The following is a 16,364-nucleotide window of genomic DNA, read 5'->3' as shown; positions in this document are numbered from 1 at the left end:
GCTGAGCAAGGCGAGAAAATCATCTTCTTGTTCTTCTGAAACAACTATAGTGGATTTAAATAGTTTCATTTTCAGATGATAGAGATACCAGACTGAATCAGATAGGCTGTTTCTTCCACAGTGATTAAAATTTCATTCTTATGCTTAAAAATAAAAAAAGTAAAAACGAGTCTCTGTTAGCATTAATGCAAGCCTGTCATGAACTCTGATGTATGCAAATAAAATGTTCGTGGATAGGAAAATTTTTGTCTCACGCCACACCCTGATCATTAGTTGAGAGAGTTAAAACGAGTTTATCTCAGTTTCCATGGAGTCAGACTCCACACTCATTACATCTCCAGAGCAGCTTTGTGCTTCCTTGTGCTGAGGCACAGAGCAAAGGCTGCTCCATGTATTGACACTTTTTTCTCCTGTTCAGGAAGGAGTGGGTGAATACAGCAATGAAGCCCACAATTTTCAGTACTTGTCATGGTACATAGATCAAATGTAATCCACTCTGCCAGCATAACTCTACATTCAATAGCTTGGAAAGGAGGAGATTTATTTAACTTGAATAATGAAAGCAGTAAATCACTCATGCTCCCTCATAGCAGTCTTGTGCGATGAACTGAGCTCCTGCAGTAAATATTTGCTCTTTCTTTCCAAATAATAAGACTTTAATGCTATTTTTCTTCTTGAAATGCCAGGGAGAATGTCAGCTATGAAGAGCTTGTTGAAATTAATGGGATGTAATCGTAATTGAAGCAGGTATATTACAACTGCAGGAAAAGGAGTTTCCTCCTTTTTTGAAATCTTAATTTATGGGATAGAAATCCTGATCCGTGTGCTTTCCTGACACCACTTAAAGGCAATTTCATGCCTGTGTTGATCACTTCTTGCAGGGCTCTTGCCTATTTATTTTTCTGTAAGTTTAATTTTTTTGTACTGAATTAACTTTGGTTGGTTGGTCTGAAGGTGGATTTGCCTTCTGAAAGCTTTTCTGTGCAATGCTGCTCCATGTTCTGCTTTTCCTCAGGCTCCCCAGGTAAGTCTTATTTCAGGGGTCACATATGGGAACATTCCTTTGGCTTGGTCTTCAAAGTGGGTGATTTCAGTAGTTAAAGGTATTTGGGGGTGAAAAAAAAGTATCACCTGGACCAGGTGTTGCCTGGCATTTGCAGAATCTTTACAGGATTTTCTGCCAGGACTTAAGGAAGAAATTGTTCCCTGTGAGGGTGGTGAGGCCCTGGCACAGGCTGCTCAGAGAAGCTGTGGCTGCCCCATCCCTGGAAGTGTTCAAGGCCAGGTTGGACAGGACTTGGAGCCACCTGGGACAGTGGAAGGTGTCCCTGCGCGGCAGGGGGTGGAACGAGATGACCTTTAAAGTCCCTTCTCAAACAAACCATTCCGAGATTCGATTACTTTATTCCAGGCTTTTATTTTCACGTATGCATGTCCACACGGGAGCGGCTCGTCCTTTACAGAGGTGGTTCCTAAGTGTTATTTAAAAAAATCCAAATGTGCATTTTCAACGGGTCTTGGATGTTATCAGTGAATCACTCCTGTGTGGGGCAAATAGAAATGTGCGCGGGCTAGTGCAGTGATGCTGTGATAGAGAGCTGAATGTAGTAATACCCTTTTGAAATGAACGATTCTCATTTAAATGCACATATTTTTATGTATTTCGGTGGTTGTTTTTTTTTTTTTTTTTTTCCCCAACAGCTACTGGAGCAGCTGGGGGGTGTGAGGGCAGCACCACAGCGAGAACCCGCGGGCTGTCCCCAGCGGGGTGTGAGAATGTGAGGGAAGCCTGGGCTGTTCCCGCCGGGGTGTGAGGGGAACCTGTAGCGGTCGCGCCGGGGCGTAAGGATGTGAGGGGAGCTTGGGCCGTTCTCGCCGGGGTCTGAGGAGAGCCCAGCCCGGCCATTTTCCCGCCGAGCCCCCGCCTCACCGCCCCGCGCCCGCCGCGCCAGCGCCGCCGCTGATTGGCTGAGAACTGGAGCCAGGGCGAGCTGCTGATTGGCCCATCCGCACGGCACCTCTGGCCAATGATGAAACGTCTTGCCGCCCGCCTTTCCTCCGACTGGCTGTGCCGCTCCCTGTGCCCGCCCACTACCGGGCCGCGGTGCCGGCAGCCGATTGGCTGAGGCGCTCCCCGGGCTGGATGTTTAATTGGGCGGTGCTGGGCCGCCCGGCGCCTCACCTGCCGCGCGCTACCATTGGCCCGCCGCTCCCCGCGCCCCCGCCCATTGGCCGCACCGCCCCTCGAGAGCGTCCCGATTGGCCGTAGCGGCCCGGCCCGGTATCCGGGTAAGATGGCCGCAGTCGGGGAGTGCTCGCTGCCCGCGCCGTGGCGGCCGGTCTCCCTCACTCACGTCGAGTATCCCGCAGGTAACTCTCCGCTTCGCCGCGGCCGGGTCTCCCCGCCGCGCCTCCGCCCGTCGCGGGGCCCTTCCCGCCGCCCTGCGGCGCCGCCGAGGGCCGGGCTGGCGGCTGCCAAATAGTGAGCCATTGAGCAGCAGTGCTGAGGCGGCGGGGCGCGCGTGCGTGCTGGGGGCGGCGAGGCGCTCTGCCAGATATTGAGCCGCGGCGGGAGCGGCGCTGCGCATGCGCGGTGGGGGCTCCGGGTTGGGGTGCTGCGGGGGGGGGGGACGGGGAAGGGGTCCGGGAATGGGGAGGGGAGCGGGTCCTTCCCGGGGGTCCCGGGGCCGCCCGGCCCTCCATTGCCGCCCTGCCCGCTCCACACCGCAGCTTCGCCTCCCCTGCAGCCCTCTGGCCATGTGTGGTCGCCGCCGGCCTCGAGGCGTGGGTCCCACCCACGGTGTGCAGCTCCCCGCCGCTTCCCCAGCAGCGTGCTGGGGTTGGTGTCACCTCCCTGCTCCGTGTGCTGGGGGTCTGGCTTGGCGTGTCACCGTGCCGGCGGACTCTGGGGCCCCTCGTGACACCCCAGGGAGCGGGGATGTGGCAGGGTGGCCGTGTCCCCGGGGTGCGCTCGGCTGCCACGGGAGTTCGGTGACTGTGCTGGGAGTGGAGGTGGCAGGGTGTCCCTGTCTCAGGCGGGTCTAGTGGCTTTTCTGGGAGCACTTTGGTCAGTCAGCGCCGAGGGAAATGCCCCGAGGACTGCAGTCGCGGGGTGTTTCGTGGCTTAGCTCTTGGCAAGGTGGGTTTGGGTCCTGGCAGCGTTGAGAAGCAATAGGTGCCTGAGTGCAGGATGGGCTGTTCCAGCTGGGACGGATATGATCCACAGAAGTCCTGCACACCAGCAGCCCGACCCAGGTGGAATGAATTCCTGGATCTGCCAGTGTGCGAGAGCAGATGGGTCTGTGTTCAGCTGGCAGATGTCTAAACAGTGTCCCATCAGTATCTGTGGTCCTTTGGAGCTCCTCTGGGTGTTTTGTGCTGTACTGGGTTTGGGTGCTTGTTATAATCAGAGATAATAGAAAAATGAAGTGTCGGAGTGTTAGTATTAACCATTTGCGCAAAATCCAAATCTTGTCTAAACACTGTTCTCAATATTTCCAGTTCTCCTAGCAAGCCCCCTATTTGCCATGAAGTGTTGCTGTATGTCCTGTTTCAATAGCTGGATTTTAGTTCCTGATGAAAGCTCCTCTCAGTAGTGCAATTCCTAAAGCTTTTAGAGTGCTTAGGGATCTTCTGGATTGAAAGTGCCCATTTAGCTAGGAGACTTGAAATGTGACAACACTGAAAAAATATCTGGCACTGGAGGTATGTTATTTCTTGGCCCTCCCCCTTATGGCTGTTTCATGGTTTTCTGTGATGCTTTATGTGAAATATTGGCATTTCCTTTTCTGTCTTGCATTTTCCTCCACACGGTAAGCTCTTCTGCCATTCCCCTTCTCAAATATATTAATGTGACAGTTTGGGAGAGATGGGGAATAATCTTGCCAGTAGTACTGATATATTCATTTTTGTATCTTATCTCTTTATCTGAACCTGGCAGTATACACAGAGCGTCCTGTGCTCCAGTTGTTGGATTGGTTTGGGAAATGGTGGTGGAAATTGCTGCACAAGGGTTATCTGTCGGATCTTGAACAATGTGACATAACCCGATTATTTTCTCTCTGTGTTGAGAGCCCTTAAACAGGCAAAGGGAGGAGATGATTGTGTGGAGGGGTAAATCACTACTCACCTTAGGGTTGTATATGGAGGGGATGGGCACTGTGTTTATCTTGGATAAAACATCTATTTATTAAAGCCTTTAAAGTGGAGATAAAGGACTAAAACAGTAAAACAGCCGGAGGTATGAAAGTTTGTTAATTTATTTTCATAGACTCATTTAGGTTGGAGAAGCCCCTGACATCACAGAGTCCAGCTGTTCCCCCAGCACTGCCAAGGCCACCACTAAACCACGTCTTCAAGTGCCACATTTACACAGCTTTTAAGTCCCTCCAGGCATGGGGAGTCCACCACTGTCCTGGGCAGCTGTGCCAGAGCTGGACAGCACTTTCTGTGAAGAAGCTTTTCCTAATATCCAAGTTAGATGTCCCCTGGTAAAACTTGTGACTGTTTCCTCTCCTGTCCTTGTTCCCTGGGAGCAGAGCCTGACCTGCCTCTGGCTGCACACTCCTGTCTGGGAGTTGTGCAGAGCCAGAAGGTCCCCCCCGAGTGTCCTTTTTGCTCTGGGCTGAGCCCCTCCAGCTCCTTCAGCCACTTTGGATGCTCCAGACCCTTCCCCAGCTTCGTTCCCTTCTCTGGATATGCTCCAGCCCCTCAATGTCCCTCTTGTTGTGAGGGGCACAAAACTGACCCCAGATTTGAGGTGGGCCTTAGCAGTGTCCAGCTGCTGATGGTGTCATCATTGAACTGTCTGAAAGTGCACTCGATCTCCTTGTCCAGATCATTAATAAAGATATGAAACAGAACCTGCCCCAGAACTGAGCCTTGGGGAGCACCTCTGGTGCCCAGCTGCAGCTGGATTTAGCTCCATCCCCTGCCAATCTCAGCCTGTACAGGTTTTTTACCCCAAAAACAGAGCACCCATCAAAGCCATGGGTGCTCTCCAGGAGAGTGCTGTGGGAAGCGGTGTCAAAGGCTTTACTAAGTCAAGGTAGACAACATTTTGGTTTAAAAAACCGACTTGCAGTAAGATGGTAGGTCCGATACTTTTACCTGGATTTGGGGAAAGTGCTCTTAACTTTATTTAGAAAGCTGTTTACGTTCAGCCTGTGCACATCTAAAGTCCAGGTCCATAAAGCTTCTAGATAATGTATATTTATAAAGTAGTGATGTTGGCAGCATGCTCAGCACAGTGGAGTTAATGCAGCCTTGTGCTGCTGAGAGGGGTCGGAATGAGAAATAGATCCTGCTTTTACCAACATCAATTATTAAGTTGTCTTGGCATGTCATGCACTGCTCCGTGGCAAACAGCTTCGTCTCTTGGCTGATCCCAGAGGCTGCTGAGCCACTGTGGCAACTGCCTCTGGAAATCTCACATCTTTAAAGATTTCCAGTGCAGAACTGCTGCCACCCCAGCTTTCATCTGCCACGGGTGACAGTCCCACTCCGTGGGACCGGGTCAAAAGCTGTCACTGCTGATTTATGCCTGGCAGACAAAACCTGGATTTGGGCTTCTTCTTCTAATTGTGAAGGGGAGAGGTGTCTCCAGAAGGGTGCTCCCTGTCCTGATTTAATGTTTCCTTATCAATAGTGGTACGTCAAATCCATCTGTAGTTGGTTGTGTGGCTGCACAGCTCTCCTGGGCTTTCTGTGATGTCCACTTAGAGCAAATAAATGAGAAACAGCAGATGAACACTGTGGTAATCAACTGCAGACTGGTCTGAGGAATGGAATCTTGGAGACCTGACTGAAATACTACCCACAGGGAATGCTAGGCTTAAACATAGGGAGAAAAAAAATCAGCCATGGCAGTGCTGCCTGGGTGTGCTGAAGCACGCTGCTGCAGAGGACAGCCTGTAAAAATATCATCCTGATGGTGCTTTCAGAATTTTTTGATCCTGGAGCATTTCATATTAGCAGTTCTGCTTCGGTGAGACCAAGGAATGATCTGGCATAGTGTCAGGTTGCTGGCAGGTAGGCAGGAATAATCCTTCTTCCCTATGTCCTTCCAGTAATGAGCTGGTGATTGCATCAGGACTGTTAAGTCCTTTGATGGATGTATAAAAGCTGTATGTCTAATTGCTCTTTGAATCCATTTCCGCTTTGGATCTCGCAGTATCTTTGGCACTGAGCTTTGTAGCTTAATGTGGTTGTTGTTTCTTTTCTAAGTCCACTGCTCAGTAGTTTCATCAAATGCTCTCTCATGTGCAGTGAGAGGCAGCAATTGTTTGCTGTCAATTTCTCCATATAATTCATGACTTTATAGAACTGTTGTATCATCTGTTTTCCTTTTTCAGCTGAAAATCTGATTTATTTGATGTTTTTTGAATGGCTACTGTCACATACTTATCTTTGTCCCCATTCTATTTGCCTTTTCTGTGTGTACTCTCCCATTTTAGCTGGTGACACCAGAATTGCATAATAAATTTTTGTAGTGCTGTAACAGTATCTTCTGTTGAGCTTTTTAAAATGTTCTTCTTGCCTTTTTGACTGCTGCAGAGCACTGGATGCTCCTCTGAAGGTATTGGCACACACTAAGTGTGAGGGTTTTTGTTTGATAACAGCTGAACTAAATCCTGTCATGTCATGAGTATAATTAGGGTTGTTTTTTCCCGTATGCATTGCTTTGCATGGGATGACTTTGTGCTGCAGACTTAAAACTCATCTTCAGGGACTTCCTGTCTGTAGGGTGAGTTTCACTGGAGAAACACTGAGTTCCTGGTTTGTTTGGGTTTTTTATTATTATTTGGAGAAAAGAAAGAAAACTTCCTCTCTTTGGTGCAGCTGGGATTCTTAGAGCTCTGAGACTTTCTGGACCTCCTCACACGGGACAAATTCTTTAAGGAGAAACCTGGTGTGCCAAACCTTTTCTCTGCGAAATGACAGAAAATATTCCCATTTTCCCAGTTTCTCCAGGATGTTTCCTACAGCCAGGCAGAGTTGGAGGGGCATGTGTGCAGAATCATTCTGTGGGTGAAGAGGTTCAAAGGTGCTGGTGCTGTGTCTGTGTTTTGGCTCGGCAGTTCTTGTTGCTGTTCAGTGTCAGCACATGCAGCTCCTATAGGAATGTTTGTTCTGATAACCCTCCTGTGATTTTGTGCAGAGTGGGAACTCACAAGTCAGGGCTCATTCCAAGAGCTAAGCAATATCTCTTGGAAGAAGCAGATCCCACTCTTGTTTGGCTGCTTTAATGCAGGGTTTATGTTTAATCTCCCTGCAAAAGTTATGTCTGATTCCTGCCTTTATGCCATAATTTAAAGCCTCCTGCAGATATTTTTGCTGTCCCACAGCTCGTGTTATGGAGATATGCACAAGCAGAGGAAATGACTCTTTTATATCATGAATATTTAGTGATGAATATGCCCATGACACACGTACACTGCATGTTGTCTGTTCAAATTGCACACATGGACTTAGCCAAGAACACACAACCAGCGGCAGTGCCACAAATAGATCCTTCAATAGGAAGTGGTGGTGGCAAAGCTCAGTCTTGTGGTAGGATGTGGTTGGGGGCTGTTGATTCACATTTTTACATCCTATACAGGTTAAGTAGATGTGATGAAGCTCAGATATTTCCACCGACAGGATGCTGGGTAAAATGTTGAATTGGAGCAGAAGTAGATGCTGAATGAAGGCTGAAAAAAATAGTGTGTGTCTGAGCTATGTATAGTGCTGCACGTACTTATCTCTTGGCTGCCCAAAAATGAGGTAGCTGCATCCTTTATTTTTGCTTTTTGAGCTCCAAATAATGTCCAGGGAAAGCTGGACTTCCAAAAAGCAGAATTTAAAACTAAATGAAACCCAAGATGTATATTAAGTAGAGTCTCCTTTTGCATTTTTGCAGAGATTTTTGTCTCTCTTCCTACTGGTCGGAGGAACTGCTTTAAAATTCCCAAGTTTAGTAAATTAAAGGGAAATTAATTTTTCTGAAAAAAGGAATGGGTGCTGCTTGCTAGATCTGGCTGGACTTTAAACTGTGGCTCTCCCGCACGTCTCCTGTCCCTGGGAATAAGTCTCGGAGTGCACTGGAGCGTGAGAGGAGACAGGAGTGACAGAAGTAATCACGCTCCAAGGCCCCTGGAGCACTGCGCGCTGAGCAGCGCTGGCCTTTTCTCTCAGAGCTCACTTTGCCTCCTCCACTGGGGATTTCCAGTCCTTTCAGGGCTGCTTTAGTCACTGCAGCTCTGCCTTGAGCTGCTGATCCAGCGGGTCTGTTTGTGATGGCATTAGTGTGTTCCTGGGGCAGCTCCAGTGCTGCCTTCAGCTAGTGCCCAGCTGTTTATTTGCCTCCTCCCGTAGAAAAAGTGGCTTCAGAATGTGACTCTGTTTAATTGCCATTAGCCACGGGAACATGAAGTGTTATTAGGGATATCTGCTCTGTTTTAAATGGACAGCTGAAATATTTGAGGAGCTTTTACGTTAAGATTGAGTAAAGGGCTCAGTGCTTGTAGGCACATCTGGGAGTGATGGTGTCTGGTTCCCCACTCAGGTGTGGGTTGTGTGCCTGTGAAGTCGGAGTGATTTGATTGATTTGGAATGTTATCACGTAACATAACAGAGGATTTTGAGTTTGCTACTGCTGATCCTATTTAAATTAAAAGACTACTTGCTTAAGTACCTTTTCACCATCTGCACAAGAAATAGAACCCCCTGAGAAGATAAATAATCTGGTTTGGTTTCTGCTTGACAAAATTATGGCTTTTCGTCTGGAAGTGCTAAGCCTTTATGTACCGTGGATTAACAGTGAATGATCTGAAACATGGTGATCTCTTGATGATGAGCTCTCTTCATTTGGTAATGCTGGAATTGAGACTATTGGAAAGTATTCCTAAGGCTTTCAGGATGGTTTAATTGTCTCTTGACAAGGTGGCTTGTCTCATGAATTCCCTCATCATTGATGACAAAATTCATTTTGTTGAGAGTTTGTGATTTATGTAAAACCATAAGGGGCTTGATTCTCTATTGCCAGGTAACTGGTACTGTTACTTACTTCCCCTTTATGTTACCATAATCCATTGCTTTGATAGCATTTGGAACACACCTGATGCAAGACAAACCTGCCATATGGAGCAAGAAAAGTTTCAAATTCAGAGTATTTCAACGCTTTTCAAGTTAAAACCAAAGTAGAACCTCACTTCAGTGGAAACCCAGTGTGCTTGGGGGTTTTGTCCTCCAAATCTTCTCATTTCACCTAACTCCTGCTAATAATCCTTGCTGATGATGTTGCTGGTTCCCAAATTTAACTCAGAGTTTGGAATTCCAGAGGCTTCCATGCACTATACCTGATGTAACCCCAACTATGTGGCAATAACAACAGCAGCATGAACTTTGTTGTAAAGGGGCAATAACTTCTTTTTCATCAGTTCCAGCACTCAGAGGCTGAGGTTAAAGTCCTTTTCACCAAGTGCTGCTTTGAAATGTGGGTGCGTGGGCTGGGGAGACTCAGTATCTTGCAGTGGAATTGATCTAGGAATGAGTCCAATGCTCAGCCTTGCAGAGGCATCCTGTTTCGTTTTTAGAGGAGGGAAGGAGGACAAATTTATGTGGGGGCTGATCCTTTTGTGCTCGGTGATGGGATGGAGAGAGTCTGGTCTCTGAGAACCAATACAAAAACTACCCATCTCTTCTGTTGCTCCCTGGGTTCATACAGCGAGTTTGTGGGGACTTCTGTATTTAAAGAGTCTCTGGCAGACAGTTCTTGCTCTTCTGATATGAATTGGTGATCTTGGAGCAAAATTACTCTGATAATTTTTTGTTTCCTTGGAATCTGTGCTGGCATCTTTTCTCCAAATCCTTCTGTATGTGTCTCTTTTCTGGGAACAGAGGCAAGAGAAACTTGGATCAAAATGCACAGCTGCTCCTTACTGTTGCTGCTCACTTCTGTCTGTTGTAGTTCAGGATAAAGGTTTTGAGGGACCTTGTGACCTCTCTGAGATCCCATTGCTACTGCCTGATTCTCGCTGGGGGATAGCTAGACTGTTAATTATTTGGGTTGGAGGCCCAAATCCCCTTCTGTGTGCTACAAGTGGGCTACTGGTTAAGAATGCAGAGCCTCCTTTATTTCCCTGACATCTCCTGCTATGTTTAGCTATTTATTTCCTTCCCATTTTGTTAATGCTAGTGTTCGTGCAGACACATGGTGAGACAGATTAGGAAGCTGATCCAGCTGAAAACTAACCCATTTTAGTGAGGGAGTGGGAAAGGATTTGTTTGGGGATTGTTTGCTGGCACAGAGAGGAAATAGGAACGAGGGGAAGGGAAAGATGCTGCCTCTTTTACAGCAGCCTGTGCTTATGTTGGATTAAAGTGGCTCTGGGCCCACACCCATGGTTATTGTTGTAAATTGGGTGGCAGTAATCTCTGCTGAACGATTCCAGGCTCCTTTCATCCCTGATTTTGAACCTGCTTGGAAGCACTGCTGTCTCCCTGCCTCGGCTCCTCTGTCACTGGAACAGGGGGACTTGGCTGCAGTGCTGAGTTTGCCCCTCTGCTCTGTGCTCCAGGTCTCTGACTGACCCACGCTGTGGTGGCAGGCAAGTACCTGTGAAATTCAAACTGATTTGTTTCTCTTGTTTGTTTCCCCAGGTGATTTCTCTGGCCAGCTTTTAGCTTACTTGAGTCTTGGTCCAATATTCATTATTGTTGGCTTTGTAACACTCATCATATTCAAGAGAGAGCTTCACACGGTGAGTCCTTCTCTCCTTCCCAGCCTCTCCTTATGACAAAATTCTTTTCCTTTGTCGCCTGGGGCTCCTGTATTCACACTTCTTTTTCTCTCTATAAGGAGCAAGCTTGGGAAAGGCATCTTCCTGTCAGGGAACAGCAGGAGACACTTAGCACCTGTACGAGGTTAAAAGGCTGCTCAGCCTTTGCCCACTTCTCTGTTACTCTGTGCTGCGTTTTGGACATTATCTGTCCAGAACCATCAAGGGAGATGTCTGAGGAAGTACAAAATGCTGTTGCAGAGTAGGGAACACTCCCAAGATCCAGGAGGATCATAGCACTGGGCAGCATATGCAGGAAATGGTGTGTGTAACACGGGAGGATGCACTTTCTTTGAACTACTGAGGCAGAAAAGGGGTTAAAAAATAAAACCTACAGCTTTCCAAGGGAGTGTATCTGTCTTTAAGGGCTGCTTTTCAAATGTGAGTTGAATACAAGGGGCAGAAGAGTCTTATTTCTGTCCAAATTCTTGTAATGCTTTCTATCTGCTCTGCCAGGTAGTTGGGAATCAGTGTAATGGATCAACTCCCTATAGGTCGTATAAACCTCTAGTAACATTTGCCCTCAGTAAACAGATAAAACAGGAGCCACTGAAAGGATTTTGACAGCACATTTCAAATGTAGGGCCACAGGGTCCTGGGAATAGGGCTTTTAACTAGGAAAGGCAGCTGTTTGCTTTTGGTAACTCAAAGGTTTTGTGTTGGCCCGAAAGAGAGACCAAGCCAGAGTAACTATTGCACGGGTTTATAGGTTTCCGAATACAGGAACTTGTTTGGTGTTGGTAATGAGACAAGTGTTGAGATTGATTCCCAGTTCTTCATGTGGGAGATCACCACTGGGCTGGAGAGAGATACTGGCTGACTTGCAGCAGCCTGATCTGTGGCTCAGGATGTGGAGTGAAAATTTGCTTCATCACGTGGAATGGGACTGAGTGTTAAGGAGGCAGAGTGTCATCACCAGCTGGGAATTTGATCACAGCAGCAGGACTAATTTAGGGGAGGTGTATGAACTGTGGAGTTGAAGAGTAAAAATAAGTGCTGCCAGGTCTGGCTTAGCTCAGAATGTGAATTCATCTTAGACTGAAGACAGCAGCTTCAAGATGAAGATACTCATAGAGGGAAAAGCCAGAAAGCCTAAAAAGTCACCTTTGTTTTAAACTATTTACCCAAATAGCAGTGTCTGCACTCCCCCTGTTGGTCATTGGGAAAAGCCAATTCCCAAAAACCTGCCCTATTAAAAAGGTCACTTTCTGCACTTGCTGGTGCAAGGTGCTGGCAGAAGTGCCCTACTGTGTCATTTTTGTCTTTCTGTGTATCAGCTGCTGAAAAGCTGCATATACACAATGTGTTGCCAAATAGAAAGTGAGCTGAAAAGAAATGCTTTCCTTCCTCAGGTATAGAATTTGGAAGCCGTTGGTTTTAACTCTAGTAGTGAAAAAAGAAAATTAGAAACATAATGTTTGGGGTTTTGTCAACAGAGAGAGAGAGCCTGGTAAGTAGATGGATCTTTTAGAGGGGGTGACACAGCTGTCTTGCCTTCACAGATCTCTTTCTTGGGAGGGCTGGTGTTCAACGAGGGAGTGAACTGGTTAATAAAAAATGTAATCCGGGAGCCTCGGCCATGCGAAGGTAGGGTATGGACCATGAGTGTGGTGGTGTCAGGGGAGTTTTGGGTGGAATGCTGACTGTGGGGGGTTAGAGGGGTTTTCCCCCTTTGCCTCATGTTGACTGTGGATGTTTGGGTGTAAAAAGGCTGGCAGAGCCACCTGAGCAGGGACGCGTCCTGTGAACTCTGTGCGTGCTCCAGCAGCGTGGTCTGGCTTCACATCTGGAATGTTCCATCTGCTGACTATACCTTGATCATATTCTTTCTTCTTCTCTTCCCAGAAGCCCATTCAACAGTGACCACAAAATATGGGATGCCGTCCAGCCACTCCCAATTCATGTGGTTTTTCTCTGTCTATTCCTTTCTGTTCCTTTATTTAAGGTAAAAATTCCAGGTCAGGTTACGGCTGTTAATATGTTGAAACACCTGAAATGGGTGGCTCCCTTGCTGGGTGCCACGTGAGTGGGATAATGGAATTAAAGCTGAGGACCTGCACAATTTATTGTGGCTTGGGTGGGATTGGAGCATGTCTGTCTCAATCTGAATGTAGGGCTGGAGTTACCATGGCTGAAAACTGGAGCGTGTGAGTGGGCTTCCTTTTACCTGTCAGAGTAAAGGTCTCCCAATTTTCTTTCTCTAAGCTGTGATGTTGCCCCAGTGTGAGGGAAGAGGTGGGGGATAGGGAGGACAAATGAAGAGCTCCTTTCTCATTTTTTCTCAGTTTCAGTGGGGTTATCTACAGTCTTTTGGGTAATACCAGCTGACCACTTGCATGACTTTTTAGTTCACCTCCCTTACCAAGGACTGGGTTTACCTGCTGTACTTTAACAAAATTCTTGCTGGGGCATGGCTTTGTCTTGTGGCTCTATGTGTGGAGTAAGACAAAACTCACAGTTCCTCCTGGCTCTGTGGGCAATGGAGGGACTCTGATGTCTTGGCTCCCTGTTGCATATGCTCAGCACATGCCTCTCACATCAGTGTGAGCATCCTGCCTTCCATCACGGCAATCCCTGTTCACAGCTGGAGAGACACACGTGTGGTTTCCTGGCTGCTCTTTAACTGCTGCCAGTGGGACAGATTGCTGCTGGGATGGGATTGAGCTGCCCGTGACCCCACTGGAGTAGAGCTTTCCTAGGGTTTCAGAGGGAGAGAGAGGTCAGGACTTTTCAGTTCCCTGCCCTGTGCTAATGGCTCTCCATCTCTTTCAGAATGCACCAAACAAACAATGCGAGGTTTCTGGATTTACTATGGCGACATGTGCTGTCCATCTGCCTCGTCACAGTGGCTTTGCTAGTCTCATATAGTAGGTATGGAGCAACTGTTTGTCTTCTGCTCTCATACAGCCCCGTGGCCTGTCCCAGCCAGCCACCCTGGCATTCTTTATCCTGCCTTTCCCACCTAATTCTCCGCTGGGCTGTACGAGTCAGAGCTTTGTAGAAGCGTTGCCATGAGACCCAATAAACAAAGGTGCTACATGTGTGGTGCTTCACAGAAGCATTTGTAAAACCCCAAACCAGCTGAGCTTGTGCCAGTTCCCCATGGGCTCCACTGCCATGCTCCAGCCTTGCTGCCTCGCCCTTTCCAGCACTGATCATGGAAGCATTGCCCCGTGCCTTGGCACACCAGCATCTGCGGCATGTGGATCGCTACAGTTGATCAGTCCCATTGTTTTGCTTGAGCATTAGTTAATCAAAACATTTATAGCTGTTTGGCTTGCAAGGTTTAGTTGTATTAAGATGAATAAAGAAAATGGAACTTTGATCATGCATTTTTTTTCTCTTTAGTAGATTAAATGTAAAGTGAGCTCCAGTGATTGGAAAAACAGACAAATTCAAGCTAGAAATAGGGTCACATTTTCCACAGGAAAGTAATTACCTGTTGGCACAGTTGACTGTGCACTACAGCTGATTACTTGCTACTAATTATTTTAAAATTCTGACAGGACAAATTTGTCAGAGGTATATGGTCTAATTAAAACAAAATTAGAGGAAATCAAGTGGCCTGTGTTAGACAGAGGGTCAGATAAGATGATCAGAATGATATATGGGCGAAAAGAATTTTGATCGTAGCTTGTGCACACGTATAACAGGCCAACAGTGCAGCTCTGAGTGGCTGCACTCACAGTGAGCACACTGGTCATGCAGCCTCTGTGCCTGTCACATTGGAGAGCAGCAAAATCACAAAAAAAAAAATGCTGTCCGTGTTCTTAAAAGCCCTTAAGCCCCAGCTTTGGTGGCCTGGAGGGGACTCGTCCTGTTATGGCCTTTGGAAAAAGTCTCTTGTGGGAACTAACAGTATTAGTTCTTCAGCTGATCCAAAGATGGATGAAGGAGAATGTGGAGGGTTATTGAGTTAAGCTCAGACTAGAAGAGCTCCAAGTTGAAACTGCTGTAGCAGGGAAGAATTTTTCCCAGTTTCTTCCCCCCACTATTTTTGCCAGCTTTTTACTGAAAAAAGACACCCACTTTTAACATCTGGAGGGTAATTTGCTCACACCGTCTGTGGGTCCAGTGACACCTCAGCTCCTGAGTCTTTCCTCCTGTTGTTTTAAGCCTGTCTGGTGACTCTTCTCTTCCACTGCAGGGTTTATTTGCTTTACCACACCTGGAGCCAAGTCCTATATGGAGGTGTGGCAGGAAGCATCATGGCCATAGCCTGGTTTGCCTTCACACAAGAGATCCTAACTCCCCTCTTCCCGAGGATAGCTTCGTGGTAAATCTCTTTATTCTGTGGAGGTTTGTTATGGATGTTGGAAATGAGAATTCCTGGGCTCTGTCCCAGTTTTGCATACTGGCTGTTGTGTAACCTACTTTGTTCCTCCATGTTTTCTTGTGCATGCATATATACAAAGGATGACGTGTCCTTGATAAGGGTGGGGAAGAGGGAATTCGATCAACTGCTACATTTTGTAAAGCCCTACTAAAGCTATGAGGTGTGGCAGAGTGCTGGAGGAGCTTTGCAAGATGAACAGCAGATCTTTCTTAATGAATATCTAATGACCTAGTAAAATTGCAGAGCCATTTACATGTAATATAGTCTGGAAATATTGTATAAGGAAAGAAAAATAAGTTTTTGATTAAATATAACAAAGAATCCTTTTCCCAGCCCGAAGTGATAAAATAGTACTGTTAACTAGAGCAGGTTTTGTGCTTTTTTTTTTTTTAATCAAAATTGCAGTGGAGAAAGTCTAATTATTTCCCCCTTTCCACCACATTGTCTGTTTTCAGGCCAATTTCAGAGTTCTTTTTAATCCGAGATACCAGCCTCATTCCTAACATCCTGTGGTTTGAATACACAGTCACGAGAGCAGAAGCAAGGTAAGTTCTGTTGGGAGTGGAGGAGCGGTTGCTGCTCCGACCTTTTGGATGCAGTTATTAAATAATTTTCTGATATGTAGCTGATAATTTTCAGCTGCTGTGGGTAGAATAGCTTGGAGGAAAGAAACAGCAAGTTGTTAATGGCTGCACCTGAAAGGTGAGTGTGGAGAGGATGTGATCCAAGAATTTAATCTCATTTAAGTAGCATTTCAGCTCCCTGGCCTGTGGTTTTTGCAAGCAGTTGTTTATAATCTTGTGTCCACGTGTGAGCTTGAGAACACTGAAGATGGGGTGGATGTTCTGGAAGCGTGGAGAGTGGGAAGGGCTGATCTGCCTGGTGGGTATGGCACAGGCACTTCAGTTTTGTGTGCCTTACTTTAATCCTGCTGTATTTCCCCCCTGGTTTGTTGCAGCCCCCTGGGATGGGGTTGGGGTTGCCATGTCACCTGTGCCTGTGTTGCCTTGCAGGAACAGACAGCGCAAGCTGGGTACGAAGCTCCAGTGACCGGGAACGTGGGGACCAGGGCGCGTTTTAACGGAGACAGACAAGAGCAGAGACCTGGGAGCAGCAAGGAGCCTTTTAACAGACGGACCAAAGGAACAGGCAGGGACCATACCCAAAACCTGAAAGCCTTTGCTCTGCTTTAGCAGCTAAGCTGGATG

General features: G+C 47.1%; 1 protein-coding gene across 2 annotated transcripts; it reads left to right on the top strand.

Annotated features, from left to right (window-relative positions):
- Nucleotides 1-2,294: 2,294 nt before the first annotated feature.
- On the top strand, nucleotides 2,295-16,306 carry DOLPP1 (dolichyldiphosphatase 1; the record flags this gene model as incomplete). 2 transcript variants are annotated; one of them, XM_082295057.1, is made up of 8 exons in its annotated part: nucleotides 2,295-2,370; nucleotides 10,642-10,742; nucleotides 12,323-12,407; nucleotides 12,666-12,765; nucleotides 13,593-13,691; nucleotides 14,968-15,096; nucleotides 15,612-15,701; nucleotides 16,170-16,306. In XM_082295057.1, 8 exons carry the CDS (start codon nucleotides 2,295-2,297, stop codon nucleotides 16,204-16,206), a joined length of 717 nt encoding a protein of 238 aa, XP_082151183.1. In that variant the 3' UTR covers nucleotides 16,207-16,306. The 2 variants fall into 2 exon arrangements, with proteins under 2 accessions (XP_082151183.1, XP_082151184.1); XM_082295058.1 differs by lacking the exon at nucleotides 14,968-15,096.
- Between the last annotated feature and the right edge of the window lie 58 nt (nucleotides 16,307-16,364).

Source organism: Coloeus monedula (genome assembly GCF_965178545.1).
Source record: "Coloeus monedula genome assembly, chromosome: 21".
NCBI classification, from domain to species: domain Eukaryota; kingdom Metazoa; phylum Chordata; class Aves; order Passeriformes; family Corvidae; genus Coloeus; species Coloeus monedula.
Note: the sequence above shows the minus strand (reverse complement) of the source record. Positions and strands in the feature narration are given on the sequence as shown.